The 18844-nt window shown below is 42.6% G+C and overlaps 1 protein-coding gene across 5 annotated transcripts in view; it reads left to right on the forward strand.

Annotated features, from left to right (window-relative positions):
• The window catches only part of agpat5 (1-acylglycerol-3-phosphate O-acyltransferase 5 (lysophosphatidic acid acyltransferase, epsilon)), a 198647-nt gene that overhangs the window by 116292 nt on the left and 63511 nt on the right, over nucleotides 1–18844 (forward strand). Inside the window, exon 10 of one of the 5 annotated variants that reach the window (XM_051916834.1) lies at nucleotides 2275–2888. The exons of 3 other annotated variants lie outside the window; for them this stretch is intronic. In XM_051916834.1, the coding sequence (XP_051772794.1) occupies nucleotides 2275–2357 (83 nt within the window). In that variant the 3' untranslated portion in view covers nucleotides 2358–2888. Of the gene's footprint in view, nucleotides 1–2274; nucleotides 2889–18844 lie in introns of those variants that run through there. One more of the 5 variants, XM_051916839.1, reaches the window with a different exon arrangement.

Here is an 18844-nt window from a genome sequence, read left to right on the forward strand (position 1 = left end):
TTCCAATTTGTAGTGTCTGTTCAAAATTGGATCTGCCCGTCAAGTTAGAATCTTCAGAATGCTTTTAGCCTCCTGAACTGTGCATGTAAATCACGAATCGGCTCCGGCAAGTCCGGGACCAATTGCCCCATTGGCACCTTTGTTACCCCAGTAAAGAAAAACAGAACACATTCTCACCAGCCCCAGAGACTTCAAAGAGTCACCCTGGTGGGACTAAAGGACATACGGTCACAGACACTGGCCACAACCCCAATACACACACACATACAGACACTCACAAACACGCATGGAGATTGTGAATGTACATTTATCCTCCAAATATGACTGTGCCAATATGTACCCGTCGCTGTATTTAAAGGTGCACGTATTTATCCCTAGTATATAAGCTTAGCTACGACTGTAGTTGTATTAGTTTTCTTCTAAACGATAAAACTCAAGTATAAACTGTATCTCACCTTTTATGTCTTTGCCATCTGACAAGTTTGGTCTCATTGTAAAGCTTTCGTTATGCTCTAATTGAAAATGTATGTCACATGACTGTAAAATGCATTCTTCTATTTTTAATGGTACTTTGAAGAAAATGTACTCCGATCGGACACTTCGTAAACCATGCAAATTAGGTCATAAATGGAGACAAAGAAAGAGTTTGCCCGCCAAAATCGCACCCTCATCATTGGCTGATGTATCCCAGGAGGCGTTCTGGCCTGTTGTCCTTAAAACACAATGACACGCATCTCTCATTGTCTCTCGATTGTCTCTCGCCATTTCACACACGTCTCTCCCGGACGTCTCGGCGACCGCGCTTCCATCACGCGCCCCCTCTCTTCGGGACGACCATCTTTTGGCAACAAGTTTCTTTGTCAAACCCTCTTCATCCGTCGCCCTAAGTCTTCTCTCTTCATCGCCTAGGAGACGGACTCTTTTTCTTTATTTTCCGGTTATCTTACTCTTAAGTTAAACCCTTGTTTGAAAATCCCGCCGAAGAACACCTTCTCGGAAAAGGACCAATCGCTTCAGCCGCACGCACCGAAACTCCCGCAGAAACACGAAACGACCACAGCACCTGAACCTATGCAAGTATAGAACCATTCTTTCCAAAGCGTTTTAAGCTCGATGTGTAAGCTGAGTTTCCTTGCTGGCTCTCAAAGGTTTTAACTGTTAGTAAGTTGCCATTCCTTTGATCACCTCTGTTTTCTTGACTTTACTTTCGCTTTCTATATATGTGTATTGTTTGTGTATGTTTAGTAGTATAGTCTCTGTATCCGTAGTTTCATATATTAAATACATTATATTCATGCTCGATTGTTTTTTTTGCTCATGCAACAAACCCAGGTCACTTTAACGTTTCGATCCAGTATCCTTGCTTTACGCATTGATGCTAGAATAGGAAGTCTTTCTCGTGGCCAGAGAAAAACCTTCCTTTTATAATCGGCTATGAGGAGCTAACGGTTTGCTGGACAAACTAATAGTTTCTCTAAATTATTATCAAACCAGAACTAATCATATATGTGATTGATTATAATTCGTTGTAATTAATTCACAATATATGTATAATTCCCTCTCGGGTCGGTATATGTATTATAATTAATCATAAAGCTTTATGATTTATTATATTCATATATTTCACCCATAAATTAATTAAATACCTGTACTGATTCGCTACAAATTATTGGCTCAAATTCTCTCTTAACACTTGATGGCTGTTCTGTTAAGTCTTCGTCATCAGTTAGGAACCTGGGTGTGCTCTTTGATTACAATCTTTGATTTGAAAGCCACATTTCTAGCATCTGTAAAACTACATTCTTCCATCTTAAAAAAATATCATATGCTCTCAATTACAAATGCGTTTGTAGTTAGTTCATGCGTTCATGACCTCAAGGCTAGATTATTGTAATGCTCTACTGGGTGGTTGCCCTGCTCGCTTAATAAACAAACTACAGCTAGAGTTCTTACTAGAACCAGGAAGTATGACCATATTAGCCCAGTTCTGTCAACACAGCATTGGCTCCCTATTAAACACCGTATAGCTTTTAAAATCTTGCTAAATTGCTTACAAAGCACTAAATGGTGTAACTAAAAGTTTGCAGCCAAACTTATTTTACTGTTGGCCAGTTGATAATACCTAGAATATCAAAATTAACCGCAGATGGTAGATCCTTTTCTTATTTGGCACCTAGCATTGTTTGGGAAGCAGACACACTCTGTACTCATTACATCAAAAGAAGAATGGCATCTATGCCATCTACTAATATTAGTCTCTCTGTTTATCCCAAGGTTTACCGTTGTCAGTCGGATCCGGGCCGTATCCAGATCAGATGGAGGACCTGCGCCTAGACACGACCACAACGTATCTCTGAAGTGTCAGCTAGATTGTGTCAACTAGACTCTCCCCTGTGAAGGCCTCATCGACATGACAGCCAGTGGCACAGATCCTCAACAAAACCCTTTCCATACCGACGTGATGAATCCGATCTTCAACCAGATGGAACTGGATTAAATATTTTGACTGTTCCGATCCCAATTTGACTTATGACTTTTGACTCATGCACTGTTCATTGTTGGCCAGAGGAGGACTGGTCACCCAACTGAGCCTGGTTTCTCCCAAGGTTTTTTTTTTTTCTCCATTTTTGTCACCTGATGGAGTTTGGGTTGCTTAACTGGGGACACTTGATATTCAACACTTGATATTTTTTATCGGTCTGCCACCATTGTATGCAAATTGGACTGAGCTGGACAATGACATCACTGTTTTTTCCAGAGCTTCTGTGTAGCCAAACTTATTTTCCTGTTATCACTGTAAAGCTGCTTTGACACAATCTGCATTGTAAAAAGTGCTATATAAATAAAGGTGACTTGACAAAGTACACAACTCTATTACTTGAGTGAAAGTACAGATACTACTGGTCAAATATTACTCCATTACAAGTGAAAGCTGTATAGACAGATTTTTACTTGCTGTACTTAAGTATCAAAAGTAAATTTCCTTTTTTTTATGTCAAAGCATTGTTTTATTATTGTTGCATTGTAGTATGTAATACTTACAATACCTAATGCCTCTGAAGCAACCTTCTGAATACACTGAATAGCTTTTACTCTCAGTGGAATAAAGAGCTTTTAAAATGTTACAAAACCTATAGAAATGAAACAACTGAATTGACAAAAAAAAAAAAAAGACAGCCATAATCATCTTAATTTTTTTTTATTTAACGCTCCTACCCACCCCCACAATAAAATTTGATTCTCCCACAATTCTGAACACCAACTAAACAAAATAACATGTAATTTACTAGTGGTTCTGACATAATTGCTGAAGTCTATTTAAAATTGTTTAATTGATTTGAATGAATTATTTTTAAAAAATATGTTTGATGATTCAATGATTCAATAAATTACTCATAAATACTTACCTTTTTCATTACTAGATGAAACAGCATTTATGAACCAATCTCATATGAATGATTCAATGACAAATACCATTTTTTAACAATCACTTGTCGACTTGTCGCCACCTGGTTGCGAAACAATGTAATGATACAATCATTATTTCAAGCATCAAGTTAACTTTCAGAAGGTGTTTGCCCTGTTTTGGTCATAGACATCAGTGTTTATATGCAAACTGTAAACTTTTATCCCTGTACTTCTGTGATAATTTGAATATTTGTAACGCAGAATGAAAATAATGATAGGCTACTGTGTGGTTGAAAAGACTGTTTTTGAAGCTGTTTCATGATAACTGCTCTCTCTGGCTCAGCGACAGCACCAACATAGATTTGAATCTTCCGGTATGATTTTTGTCAAACGTTTAAGACAGGTAAATCGGTATCTTTTAGGTAAGCGATTGTGTGGGTGTTTGAAACGAGATTGCGATCTTTTTATGAATAATCGTGCAGCTCTACACATAACAATTAATTATACAAGGAAACAAAAGTTATAAGATATTAACTTATTTAATCGTCTTCTTCCATTTTGGTCTTGTTTGGGTGTTGCTTTGCAAGAAGTCAGTCGGAGAACAGGTGCACGGTCACTCAAGGCTTCCTTATTTATTGGGCCTGAGACAGTCAACTGGGAGAGAAAGCATCTCAAAGCATTTTGAAAGTGACACACTTCCTGCTGCCAGTTTGTGGCATGTTTTGCATCCATGTGATCAGACTCCTACACCAACACACTGGTGAAGTTTCATAAAAATTAATCAATATAACACACTTCCTGATTCCCTTTTCTCGCCATAAATTCGTTGCCTCGCCATGGCCAAACTGTTCGAGATATCAAAAATCTGCTGGCAATTTTTCATCATCAATGTCTTGACTTCATGCTGACCGAGTTTGGCGGTGATCGGATTGATCGCCTAGGAGGAGTATATCAAATTCCAGAGCATGCGTTTTTCAAACAACCCGTAATAGTCGACTTCCTGTTGGGGTGGCGTATAACTTAGAGAACGAAAGTTGTTAGGCCTGATGAGGTCTATTTGTGTGCCGAGTTTCATACAAATACGTGCAAGCGTGTTTGATACATGGACCAAGTTTTCGGACTTTGTTCAAGGGGGCGCTGTTGAGCCCCCTGCCATGCCCGGGTACCAGCCTCTGTGGCGTCCTAATGGCTGCAGATTCCAATGTGTGTGCCAATTTTCAAGAGTTTTTGAGCATGTTAAGTCTCCCAAAAAGCCCCGGAAGACGGAAATTTAAAAAAAAATATATATATAGCTGCAAGCACCGATGACGAGCCCAAGCCCGGTGGCATCACCACCCCGGTTGCTTCAGGGCAACTGTGCACAGCGGGCAATAGGCATTTAAAACGGTTAAACAGCAAAGGACTATGTCAAATTCACTCCACATTTACTGCACTTTAAGGTGGTGCTATAGAGCCCCTCCTCCCCACCCATTTCTAAGGCTTTGCCCATGTCTACTGGATAATAATCCTGACATGTGTCGAGTTTCATACAATTTGAAGCATGCTAAGAGTCTCAAAAGCATCCAAAACGAATGTTAAAGTTTGATGGGTTGCCAAGGCAACTGTGTTTGAGATATCACGATTCTTTTCAAAGGTCTACATCTGCCATGTTTTGACATTATTCAAATGAAGTTTGAAGCAAATCGGGTAAAAATAAGAAGGTACCACCCCATTTTTGTCAAAAGGTGGCGCTATGGAGGCCCTTCTCCCTGCCCATTTATATGGTTTTGCCTTCAGCTTGGGCCCTAATAGCAATAATCCTTAGAAGAACAATAGACCCCTGCGCCTTAGTGGCTTGGGCCCTAATAATCAAACAGCACAAATAAATACAGTAAAGCAAAGATACAAATAAATAAAGCTTTTCAGGTTTTTCATGTATCCAGTTTTCAGGTACAGAAATTGAATAAAGTAGCTAATAAAATGTAAAACAACATTGCATGTAATCTTGACTGTATAAATAAAATAAAGATCAAACATTATTAATTATTAAGTTACTATTCAGTCATGAGTCTTTTGTTGTTTGATTAACATTAAAAACACATTCAGACAGCAGGAATGCAAGGGCTGCTGTCTCTTTAAGACATAACACACGGATCAGTACACTGATACTGAATACATGCATTCTTTCTCGACTGTATAAGTTCACCTAAGACATAACCGACTATGCTTGCTAGGATATTCGCCAAGACGGGCATGTTGATGTAATTTTGTGTGAATTTGTCCATTCAAGCACAAGACTTGAAAGAGACCTCAATATTTGCGCGCGGTACACGCGCTTTCGCGTGCGCGCTTTAGATGAGTGCACAAATCTTCTCACTGTTTTTTTGTTTTGTGATGGTTGTTCATGAGTCCCTTGTTTGTTCTGAGCAGTTAAACTGAGCTCTGTTCTTCAGAAAAATCCACCAGGTCCTGCAGATTCTTCAGTTTTCAAGGATTTTTTTTCATATTTGAACCCTTTCCAGCAGTGACTGTATGATTTTGAGATCCATCTTTTCACACTGAGGACAACTGAGGGACTATTAAACTATTAAAAAAGGTTCAAACATTCACTGATGCTCCAGAAGGAAACACAATGCATTAAGAGCCGGGGGTGAAAACTTTTTGAATTTGAAGATCAAGGTAAATTGTACTTAATTTGTCTTCTGGGAAACATGTAAGTATCTTCTGTTGCTTCTGAAGGGCAGTACTAAATGAAAAAAATTGATATTTAAACGAAATAAGAAAAATTTGTACATCTTTATCAATATATATTTTTTTTTTCCAACTACACATGGTTGATGTATTTATTTTCTTTTGTACTGTGCAATACTGTATTCATAACCACAAATGCTTACAGTAAAAAAAAAAAAAAAATAGTTTGGTTTCAATCTTTCTTTCACGCTTACCATGATTTTTTCAACATCTCTCTGCAAATTACTTTCAATCTTATACAGAAATGTACATAGCAGCTTATGAAAGAAGAGCTTTAGGTTTTGAATAATTGTGTATATATGATATATCCAAAAATAGAATATTATGGCAAATGTGTTTGCAAAGTAAGACAAATGTTTGCTTTTAAGATGTGTTTGTGATATTTTGAATGCAGAGTTTCATTTTGCATTTTGTTTGTGCAATTCTTGGATTTGTGTGTAAAGTTTTGAAAAAAAGAGACAAAGTTTTGAAAATGTGTGTAAGCAGTTGAAAAAAACTGTAACATCATTGCATGTTTCTCTATTTAACTTTTTTTATTAAAAACATAACATTTAAAACATAATTATAAAGGTAAAATGCACTGGGAAATCAATTTAAGGGGGCAAATATTGTCCCTTATGGAAAAGGTGTGACTGCAGGAAGAGAGGGGGTACGCAGAAGTATGTTAAATGGGTTTGGGAACCACCTGGCCTACACCAAATACTGATCCCTAAACCTACCCGTCTCCACCCCCTGGATCTGCATCAAACCTCGCCCCCCTGGATCGTGTGTACTGCAGTGAGGAGCTATGAAGAATACAATTGTATTGAAAGATTGAACGAAAGGAACCGGACAGTTGTATTTACACTGCAAAAAAAACAACAAAAAAAAACAAGGCCTTTCTGTTTCCATAAAAAATCTACTATTTATAAACCTCCTAAAACATATGTTTACCTCATAGGCAAAACTGCATAATTTTGATTTGTTTAAAACAATTAAAAAATACTATTTGGCCAGAGTAAAAGAGTAACTATCAGAAATCTGAAAAGTGTTTTATACAATTTTGCTTTTACGGATATTTTGATAGCCTATATTTATTCTAAAACAAGCCAGTGATACAAATGATTTTAGCATTTGTGTGACTGTACAAATGGCATTGCACACAAGGATATGCATAGTAAAATTAAGCGTGTAAGCTCCACATGTGGTTATTTCGGGGAGGAAACGAGGTGGAGATGCATGTACGCACAATCTTCCGCTGATCGATTTTGTGCAGGTTCTGGCGTAGGCATGTTTTTTTCAATCTGAAAACTTTTGGATGAAATCTACCTAAAGTTTTATACATGAGGCCCCTAGTCTGGAGAATAGAGTGGGCCTTGAGTACCACTTTTAGTGTGTAAGCATGTTTTAAAAAAAACTGTAAAAGGCCTTTCTCTGCAACTGGGGATGACTTGTATAAACCCTGTATATATTTACATATAGGATTATACAATTATCTAGTGATAACACCATGTTATTGCACATGCATTTCTTTCCACCAGATGGCACCAATCTGCCTCCATTCATTTTAAAATGATTTGATCTATTTTGACTGCATACATTTTTTTTTTTTTTAAATATATTTTTATTTTATATAGAAATAAATGGTGAATATTTAGTACCATGAAATCCCCTAAATATTAAAAGAAAAACATTATTACAGTTTTTTTTTCAACTGCTTACACACAAAATTCTTACTTGTCACACAATTTCTGAAACCTGACATTCAAACACCAGAACCACACACCAAATCTGCAAAACCATACACTAATTCTCGGCCTTCAACTCAGTTTTCAATTTTCATAAAACACTTTTTGCAAAACACAACACACGATTCTCTATGTAACACACAATAATCTAACAGGAAGTATCTTGATTTCCTTTTTCAAACACAGCCAGTAAAAAAAATACGTAGTTTGGTTTCAATCTTGCTTTCGTGTTTACCGTGAAATTTTCAACATCTTTGCCAATTACTTACTTTACTACATAAATGTACATAGGAGCTCATGAAAGCAGAGCCTTAGTTTTTGAATAACTGTGTGTATATGATATATCCAAAAATAGAATAAAGGTAAAATAGCAATAAATAGCAAAGGTGTTTGTAACGTAAGACAAATGTTTGCTTTTGAGATGTGTTTGTGATATTTTGAATGCAGTGCTTCATTTTGCAAGAGATGTGAGGCATTTTGCATTTTGTGTGTGCAATTCTTGGATTTGTGTGTAAAGTTTTGAAAAAAAAAGAGGCAAAGTTTTGAAAATGTGTGTAAGCAGTTGAAAAAAAACTGTAATAATATATTAATAATATTTTGTATAACTAAACATATAGTCCATTTCATTGAAAGAAAAAACTCATTCCGTTTTGCAATCAGGAGATATATGAACTATAACAAATGTGCTATTGCATTGCATACACGAACTGACTTATTTTTTTCTTCATTACAGTTTTTTCTGAATGCTTAAACCCTAACCGTGATTCTTATAGCACAATTTCTAAAACTATTAATACTTAAAGCAAAACCACTCACTGAGTTTGCAAAACTAAAAGCACAAACACTGCTTTGCACTCAGTTTGCAATTTTGTAACACACACTTTGCAAAACTGTAGGTACAATCCACTGCACAGCACTCTTTGCTACACAACTCACTGCTTTACACTCAATTTCCAAATGATCAACACACTCCTAGCAAAACTATACACATGTATGGCTATTATTTACACTATTTTGCCAACTGTCTGGCACACTGTCACATGTGAAAACTGTTTTAGATAATTAGTTCACTTTGCAATCAGCCTAAGCACTATAAATAAGCCACAGGTAAGCTGTCCGTGTGGAGTACAATGGAGGGAGCAGGAAGAGTGAGAAGAGTGAGAATTAGAGGAGGCCGAGGAAGAGGACGTGGAGGTGAAGAAGTAGGAGGAAGAGGAGGAGGAATAGGACGCGGAGGTGAAGAAGCGAGAGGGAGAGGACGACAAGGACAAGGAGGTGAAGTTAGAAGAAGAGGACAAGGAGGAGCAAGAGGAGGACGAGGAGGGGGAAGAGGAAGGGTAAGAAGAGTAAGAAATAGAATTACTGATGACATCAGAGCTACAATAGTGGACCATGTAATCAACCATGGAATGACCCTGAGGGAAGCTGGCCAACGGGTTCAGCCTAACTTGAGCCGCTACACTGTAGCAAGCATCATAAGGACATTTCAAAATGAGAATCAGTTAGTACAGTCACTTTGCACTAAGTTTTGTAGCACTGCCATACTCTAATGAGAAACACAACAATACCATACATGTAAAAATACTGAAATTGTTACTTTACAGAATTGCTAGACGTCTAGATGCTGGGGGCAGAGGAAGAATGTTCACTGCAGAACAAGAGACCCATATTGTCAATATGGTGATTGCAAATAATTCCATAAGGCTACGAGAAATTCAGCAGCGCATAATTGAGGATAACACCACCTTCCAAAACATACACAATGTGAGCATTTCTGTATTATCTTGTGTACTTGCCCACAACAGAATCCGAATGAAACAAATCTACAGAGTCCCTTTTGAAAGAAACAGTGAACGTGTAAAACAACTGCGATATGACTATGTGCAGGTAAGCTATAGTATCAATGGTACTGAATCTGGAAGTGCATACTGTAGTACTGTGCATGGGCCTGCTGTGCTGCATTTGTTTTGTCTTGTCCAGAGAGTGATGGAGCTAGAGGCAGATGCCATGGGTCATGAGCAGCTTTTTGTGGATAAAGCAGGTTTTAACCTCACTAAAACAAGGAGACGTGGCAGGAACATTATTGGACACCGTGCCATAATCAATGTCCCAGGACAACATGGTGGTAACATAACTATGTGTGCAGCTATAAGTCAAAATGGTGTTGTTCACCATCATGCAACCCTAGGCCCATATAACACTGCATACATTATTACATTCCTGGACACCTTACATGACATGCTCACTAATGTTCAGAGACCAGAGCAGACCAGATACGTCATCATATGGGACAATGTTAGTTTCCATAGGGCTGCTTTGGGCCGCAACAGGTTTACAGATCACCCACTCTTCACTGTACTCAACCTCCCCCCATACTCTCCATTCTTGAATCCAATTGAAGAGTTCTTCTCTGCCTGGCGCTGGAAGGTCTATGACCGTTATCCCCATCAACGCAAAGCCCTTTTACAGGCAATGGAGGAGGCATGTGGGGATATTGACAAGGCATCATGTCAGGCCTGGATACAGCATTCCAGAAGATATTTTCCCCGGTGCCAAGAGGACATTGCATGTGATGTAGACGAAATTTTGTGGCCGGACACAGAGAGACAACACGATGTAGACTGATTTTTTTTTTTTTTTCTCAGTGAAATTACTATTTTGTGTTTTGACTTGGAAAAATACACTTGTGTTTGTTTTGATGTGTGTAAAATAACACCAGTACTTGAAGTTTGGATCCCTTTATGTTTACAGAACTATGACAAAAGTATGACCTCAAACTGACATAGCCTACCTTGTGCACAGAGAAAGCAAAAGCCAGATGTGTTTTTTATTCATACCATCAGTGTGTAGTTGGCACATTGTGTGCTTATTAATGTGATGGCTTGTGTTAACTGTTTGATACGAAAATACCATTTTTACGAAGGTTTATTAGCTTTTGCAAGAGAACTACAATGTTTTGCTGATTTGGTAAAGCATTTTCTTATTCGTTTGTAGAGTTTTGCAAAAATAGCCAATAGTTACAAAAAATATGCTTAAGCCATCAGAAAAAAACTGTAAAGAGATAGCATTTTTCAGCACTGAAGACATAACATGTTTGTTGCATTGCATTGTATTGTGCATTCAGGGATAACATATGAGCTAAACCATGACAAATGTGCATTCCATTGCATACTTATTCCTTTGTGCACTGAAGTGATAACACAAAACAATATGTGCTGTTGCATTGCGATGCATACAAGAAATAACGTTGTGCATTCAGGAGATAACATATGAGATAAACTATAATAAATGTGCTATTGCATTGCATTGCATACAAGATCTAACATTCCATTTGTGCATTCGGGGATAACATATGAGCTAAACCATGACAAACGTGCATTGCATGATAATGTGAGATAAACTTTATTGCACTGCATTGCATACAAGAACTAACTCATTCCGTTGTGCATTCAGGAGATAACATATGAGATAAACTCTATTGCACTGTATTGCATACATGAACTAATTTATTCCTTTGTGCACTGAATAAATAACACATAACATGTGCTGTTGCCTCGCACAGCATTCAAGAACTAACTAATTCTGTTGTGCATTCAAGAGATAACATATAGGAAAACCCATATCAAATGTGCTATTGCATTGCATTGCATTGCTTACAGGAGCTAACTTATTCCTTTGTGCAGTGAACAGAAAACATAAAAATGTGCTGTAGCATTACACACATGATGTGAAAATCCATTCCAGTGAAGAAAGACATGTGCTGTTGCATTGCAATGCATACAAGAACTAACTCATTCAGTTGTGCATTCAAGAGATAACATATGCGATGTTGCATTGCACTGCATTCAAGATCTAACTTATTCCACTTAAGAGTAGCATGTTTGATGCAATGTGACTTAATCTATTGTGTGACTTAATCTATTGTGATTAAGTACATTGTGACTTAATCTATTGTGTGACTTAATCTATTGTGATTAAGTACAATGTGACTTAATCTATTGTGCAGTGAAAAATAACATAAGATATGTACTTGTTTGATTGCATTGTTTACATGAACTACCTTATTCGGTTGGGTATTGAAGAAAAACAGAAAATATGTGCTGTTGCATTGCAATGCTTACAAGAACTAAACTATCTGTTGTGAACTAAATTATCTGTTTCATAGCATTACATACAAGAGCTAACTTGTTCATGTGCACTTAAGTGATAACACATAACATATGTGAGTTGCATTGCAATTGCAAGAACTAATGCATTCCTTTGTGCATTCAGAATATAACATACGAGACAAACCATAACAAATGTGCTTTTGCATTGTAGTGCATACAAGAAATTACTTATTTGTGCATTGAAGTGATAACATTTTTGTTGCTGCATTGCATTACATTCAAGATCTAACATTCCGCTGTGCATTGACGAGATAACATAAAAATGTGCTGTTGCATTACACACAAAGTGAAGAATAACACAATTGTTATTCTTCACACTCGTTTCATTGCATTGTATACAATAACTAACTTATTCCGTTGGTCGTTGAAGACAAAACATGTGTGCTGTTGCATTGAAATGCGTACAAAAGCTAAATTATCCTTTGTGCATTGACATGATAACACCTCAAACATGCTCTGTTTCATTGCATTGCAAAAACAAATTTGTTTCGTTGTGCTTTTAAAAGATAACGTGTTTGTTGCCTTGCATCGCATACAAGATCTAACATTCCGTTGTGCCAACGCACGGCAGTTCGTGACATAGTCACGAAATTTAATCTATTGATTCGTGTTCGTGGACACGAATTTCCCCTTTTTTTCATGTCACTCAACATGACTTTTAATCTAATGTATTTCTGTAGGACGTATCTTTCGTGAATACACCACGTTTTCCTTTCTGCCACTCGGGAGCACAGACGCTGTATTTTTTATATATATATATATATATATATATATATATATATATATATTGTTATTAATTTTTAAACTTTAAGCGCTACATTACTCAACATTTAAACAGTAGATTTTATCCTTGTTTTATTGCTTTATATTATGTAGGTGGCTACACGCTTTGGTTTGGTGTGTCAAATCTAACAGTGAATACTACAGTAACCATGAGCCTTATCGACGTTACTATGGTGACGACGCCAGCTAAAACTACCCGAGGACCCGCCGCCGATTCTCTTTTAATGATATGAAAGTGAAAGTGAAAGTGAAGTGACATGTGGCCAAGTATGGTGACCCATACTAGGAATTTGTGCTCTGCATTTAACCCATCCAAGTGTACACACACAGCAGTGAACACACACACACCGTGAACACAGCCATTGCTGCGACGCCCGGGGAGCAGTTGGGGGTACGGTGCCTTGCTCAAGGGTCTCACCTCAGTCTTGGTATTGAGGGTGGAGAGAGCGCTGGATATTCACTCCCCTCACCAACAATCCCTGCCGGACCTGAGACTCGAACCCATGACCTTTGGGTTACAAGTCCGACTCTCTATCCATGACCATCATTTTTAATGAGACTGTCCTCCGAAGAAAAACGACCCCATAGGTCGTTTAAGCGTATGTCGTCATCAAATGACCTTTGACTGCAATGAGAGGAAGGAGTGATCTTAAGCGTCGTAGTCCAGGTGTGTTTTATTTTATTTTTTAAAGTTATCGTTCTGATTGTCTGCAATTCATGCGTAAGTAACAATACCACTGAACGAATGTGATTTTACCACAGTAACTGTAGCTCGATCCTAAAGCCCAGTGACCACAGCACTTTCCATATTTTTACCATAGTAACTGTAGTTTTGCTCTGGTATTTGTAGTTAAATAAGAGTAACACAACACCATGCTTTTAACACTGTGGTATTTGTAGTTAAAACACAGTAACAACATTGACCATGCTTTTGCCGCAGAAACTGTGGTTTCACTGTGTACTATTTGTAAAGCACAGTAACACAACACTTACCATGGTATTATCACAGTTACTGTAGTTCCCTTTCAGTCGGTCAAGTTCGACGTACGTCAGTAGTGACCGATGAATTGGGATTGGGAAAGAGAGCCCTATCAGCTTCAAGTGAAACTAAACAAGCCAATGGAATTGGCGTGCAATATTTGCATAATACGCACCGCCCCCGCCAGGTGGGTGTAAATAGGGAAGTGGATGCAATCGCAGTCTGTCTTTCGCTTCGAAGCCAACCTGTTGTGTTCCTGCTATTTGAATGAGAGTGACTTCTCAAGCCTTTGAAGAGCCTTTGTTTCGTCATGCTGGTGTTAAGGCACCCTACAGCGAAGCTACGAGCCTTCACAGAGCGAGCTTTCACGAGCTTATGAAGAATTTGTTGGAGAATTTATACAGCTCTCAGCTGCTGTTTTCACAGCATTGTTTTCTGCCCCGTTGGTTTGCGATTTGGGCCGGTTCCTCTGTGCGTGTGACTGCCAGGCGATCAGTGTGTACCTGCACATCGCGGCTGTTCCCTGTGTGCTTCAGCACAAAAGAACAAGAGTTGAATTTCTCCCTTCTAAAAGAGCTTCACAGACGAACACTGCATCTTTTTCAAGATGTCATTTCGTCTGTGCATTACTGGATGCGGTCGTTCCCTGGTCCCCGCTGATGGTCATAATCGCTGTGTTACATGCCTGGGCGTTCAGCATGCTGAGGCAGCTTTTGTGGATAGCTCATGTTCTCACTGCGGGAACATGACTATCTCAGTGTTGAGGTCTAGACTCTCGTTCCTTGGTTCTCAGGGAGCGGGGGTCCCCTCCACTTCTCCACTCTGATGGGGAGGCTAAGGAGTACACTGGGATTTCCCCAGTCAAGCGAGCCGTTGCGATGCAACTGTGTCCATTGGCCGCTGGCTTGCGCGGCGAACCACGTCTCCCATCCCGGGCCTGTAAATTCTCGTCAAGCTTGACGAAGAAAACGTACAAAGCCTGCGGATAGGCCACCTCTGCCTTGCATGCCATGGCCCTGCTACAGGTCTATCAGGCCAAAGCGCTCATGGACATGCCCCAGGGTGGTCTTGACCAACAGCTGCTGGGGGAGCTGCGCGCCGCCACCGACCTCACCCTCCGGGTGACTAAGGTGACGGCTCGCTCTGTTGGTCAAGCAATGGCTACGCTTGTAGTCGGCTGTGGCTGACCTCGGCAGACATGAGGGAGACCAATAAGTATCGGTTCCTGGACTCCCCCGTGTCTCAGGTCGACGCAGTCGAGAGCTTAACCCAGCAGTTCTCGGCCGCACAGAAGCAGACTGAGGCCATAAAACATATCCTGCCCCGGCGGTCCGCTGCTGCCTCCACCCCACCGCCGGCTGCACAACCTCAGTCTGCTCATCGCTGCATCGTCCTCTGCCCCTGCTAAGTCTGCAAAGCAGCAGCCTCCACCCGCCAGACAGCAGGGAGCCGGTCGCGGACATGGCGCCCAGCCCGCTCAGACCCCAGCCAAGCCAGGTGGCAAGAAAATGAGGAAGCGGTCCTGAGACGGGCGACCTGGAAGGGAGGATGTCAGCTCTTCGGGAGTTGATGCCCACATCTCTCCCTCCACTGGAGGAGGGCCGGGGGGAATTTGTGTGTCGTATTGTCCCGCCGCTGGCTCTCCGGAGTCCAGCGATACCCACCTTTTCACAAAAAGAGCTGCTTCCAGCCCCCTCTCACCTCGCCAGCAGGTCCCAGTGTGTATGTCGAGGCCGCCTCCCTTGCGCCGTCTCCCATACACACTGCCACCTCGCAGAGTCCGACCCCACTTCGGGCCGCTATGCCGTCCGAGTCAGGTCCCAGTACTCTGCCTCGCTGCCCCACGTCGGGTACGTCTGTGGTGCCTTTGGTCCCACTGGCTCGGAGTCTGGGAGCGTGGTTAGCGCTTCCCAGCCCGTCCCGCTGGCTCATTCGTACCATCAGACTCGGCTATGTGATTCAGTTCGCCCGGCGTCCCCCGGTGTCCAGGGGTGTCCACTACACTCGCTTGTCCCTGGACAATGCACCTGTTCTCCGGGCAGAGATTGCTGTCCTCCTGGCGAAGGATGTAATCGAGCCGGTCCCTCCAGCCGATATGAAGTCGGGGTTTTACAGCCCGTACTTCATTGTACCCAAGAAAGGTGGTGGGTTATGGCCAATCCTAGATCTGACTGTCCTGAATCGGCCCCTTCACAGGCTGCCGTTCAAGATGCTTACGCAGAAACGCATTTTCGAATGCATCCGTCCCCAGGATTGGTTCACAGCGATCGACCTGATGTCTCGATTCTGCCTTGACACAGACCCTTCCTACGGTATGCATTCGAGGGTCGGGCATATCAGTACAAAGTCCTACCCTTCGGGCTGGCCCTGTCGCCCCGCGTCTTTACCAAGGTTGCGGAGGGGACCATTGTTCTGCTCAAGGAACAGGGCGTTTGCATTCTCAACTACCTCGACGACCGGCTCATTCTGGCCAGCTCGCGAGAGCAGTTGTGCAAACGCAGGGACATGATGTTAGCTCACCTCAGCTGGTTGGGTCTTCGGGTCAACTGGGACAAGAGCAAACTTGCCCCTGGGCAGAGGATCTCTTATCTCGGTATGGAACTGGACTCGGTCGCCCGGACAGCGCACCTCACCGAGTCAGTGTTGAACTGCCTGAGTTCGCTCAAGCGCAGGACAGCGGCCCCACTGAAACTTTTTCAGAGGCTCCTGGGGCATATGGCATCCTCAGCTGCAGTCATGCCGCTCGGATTGCTTCATATGAGGCCGCTTCAGCACTGGCTTCACGGCAGGGTCCTGAGATGGGCGTGGCAATGCGGTACGTTCCGTGTCCCCGTGACACCGAACTGCCGTCGTACCCTCACTCAGTGGTCGGTCCCTTCATTTCTGCAGGCAGGAGTTCCCCTCGAACAAGTGTTCAGGCATGCTGTGGTCTCCACAGATGCCTCTACTACCGGGTGGGGAGCCACGTACAACGGGCATGCAGTGTCGGGTCTGTGGACGGGGCCCCAACTGCATTGGCATATCAATTGCCTCGAGTTGCTAGCAGTACATCTTGCACTGGGCCGCTTCAAGGAGCTGTTGTCAGACAAGCACGTACTGGTCCGCTCGGACAGCACATACATCAACCGTTGCATACATCAACCATCAGGGGGGTCTACGCTCCCGTCGCATGTCGCAACTTGCCCGCCATCTTTTCCTATGGAGTCAGAAGCATCTGAGGTCGCTTCGTGCCATTCGCCTCCCAGGCGTGCTTCCGGGCGAATGGAGGCTCCATCCCCAGGTGGTCCAGCTGATCTGGCAGCATTTCGGGGCCGCACAGATAGATCTGTTTGCCTCTCCGGACACAGCCCATTGCCAGTTGTTTTATTCCCTGACCGAGGGCACTCTCGGCACGGATGCTCTGGCACACAGCTGGCCCCGGGGCCAACCTAAATATGCGTTTCCCCCACTGAGCCTTCTCGGCTTAGGCACAGCTCCTGTGCAAAGTCAGGGAGGACAAGGAGCAGGTCTTGCTTGTGGCTCCGTATTGGCCCACTCTGACCTGGTTTTCAGAACTGGCGCTCCCCACGACAGCACCTCCTTGGCCCATTCCTCTGAGGAAGGACCTTCTGACTCTGGCACCCGCGTCCCGACCTCTGGAAACTCCATGTCTGAGATTCTAAGTGATCTCCCCCAGTCGGTTGTAGACACTATCACTTCCACTAGAGCTCCTTCTACGTGGAACCTCTATGCGTTGAAGTGGAACCTGTTCGTCGAATGGTGTTCCTCTCACCAAGAGATCATGTTCAGTCAGGTCTATGCTTTCCTTCCTGCAAGAGGGTTTGGAGCGAAGGCTGTCTCCCTCCACCCTCAAGGTGTATATTGCCGCCATTGCCGCACATCACAATGCAGTCGATGGTAAGTCCTTGGTGAAGCATGACCTGATCGTCAGGTTCCCTAGGGGGGCGAGGAGACTGAATCCGCCTCGCCCTTCCTCTATACCCTCTTGGGATTTCTCCCTGGTACTTACATCTCTCCGGGGTCATCCCTTCGAGCCTTTGCAGTCAGTGGAGTTAAAAGTACTGTCCCTTAAGACCGTCCTCCTGGTTGCATTGGCCTCGGTCAAGAGGGTAGGGGACCTGCATGCATTTTCGGTCGACGAATTGTGCCTGGAGTTCGGGCCCGGTGACTCTCACGTTATCTTGAGGCCTGGATATGGCCTCAAGGTTCACTACCTTCAGAGATCAGGTAGTGAACCTGCAAGCGCTGCCTTCGGAGGAGGCAGACCCAGCCCTGGCTTTGCTCTGTCCCGTCCGTGCTCTGCGCCTGTACGTGGATAGAACACAAAGCTTTAGGACCTCAGATCAGATCTTTGTCTGTTATGGAGGCCAGTGGAAGGGAAAGGCTGTCTCCAAGCAGAGGATGGCCTACTGGATAGTGGACGCCATCGCCTTGGCTTATCAGTCCCAAGGCATGCCTTGCCCGCTCGGGTTAAGAGCTCACTCCACTAGAGGAGTTGCCTCTTCCTGGGCGCTGGCACACGGTGCCTCACTGACAGATATCTGTAGAGCTGCGGGCTGGGCGATACCCAACAAGTTAGCTAGATTCTATAGCCTTCGTGTGGAACCGGTATCCATTTCCCGTGTACTCGCTTCCAGTAGCCGGTAACACGAAGAACCCGTTCTAGTGTCGGCTTGCTATGCCACTCCCACCCCCTGGGCCGGATACATGCATCCGTTTGCTCCAGTAGAGTTCCCCACTTGGTGAACCCTGTCGAGTTCCTCCGCTTCCGCTTGCGGCTCGGACATTGCGGAGTGTCTGATGCCAGGCCAAACGTCCGTCTCCGACGTTGATGTTCAGCTGGGTGTCATATGTTGTGACCCCTCCACGTGAGTGGTCCCATATGTGTATTGTCCACGGTTAAACTCCTTACGGTGAGCCCGTGTCTTTCCCTTAGCAGAGTCAGCTCTGCTGTCACCTGTCAGATGAGTCTCCCCCAGGCTGGAGCCATCCTAGGGACTCCATATGCGTACTACCCACGGCCAGTCCATATGTGTATTTCCATGTAA

This window comes from Ctenopharyngodon idella, chromosome 13 (genome assembly GCF_019924925.1).
Source record: "Ctenopharyngodon idella isolate HZGC_01 chromosome 13, HZGC01, whole genome shotgun sequence".
NCBI classification, from domain to species: Eukaryota; Metazoa; Chordata; class Actinopteri; order Cypriniformes; family Xenocyprididae; genus Ctenopharyngodon; species Ctenopharyngodon idella.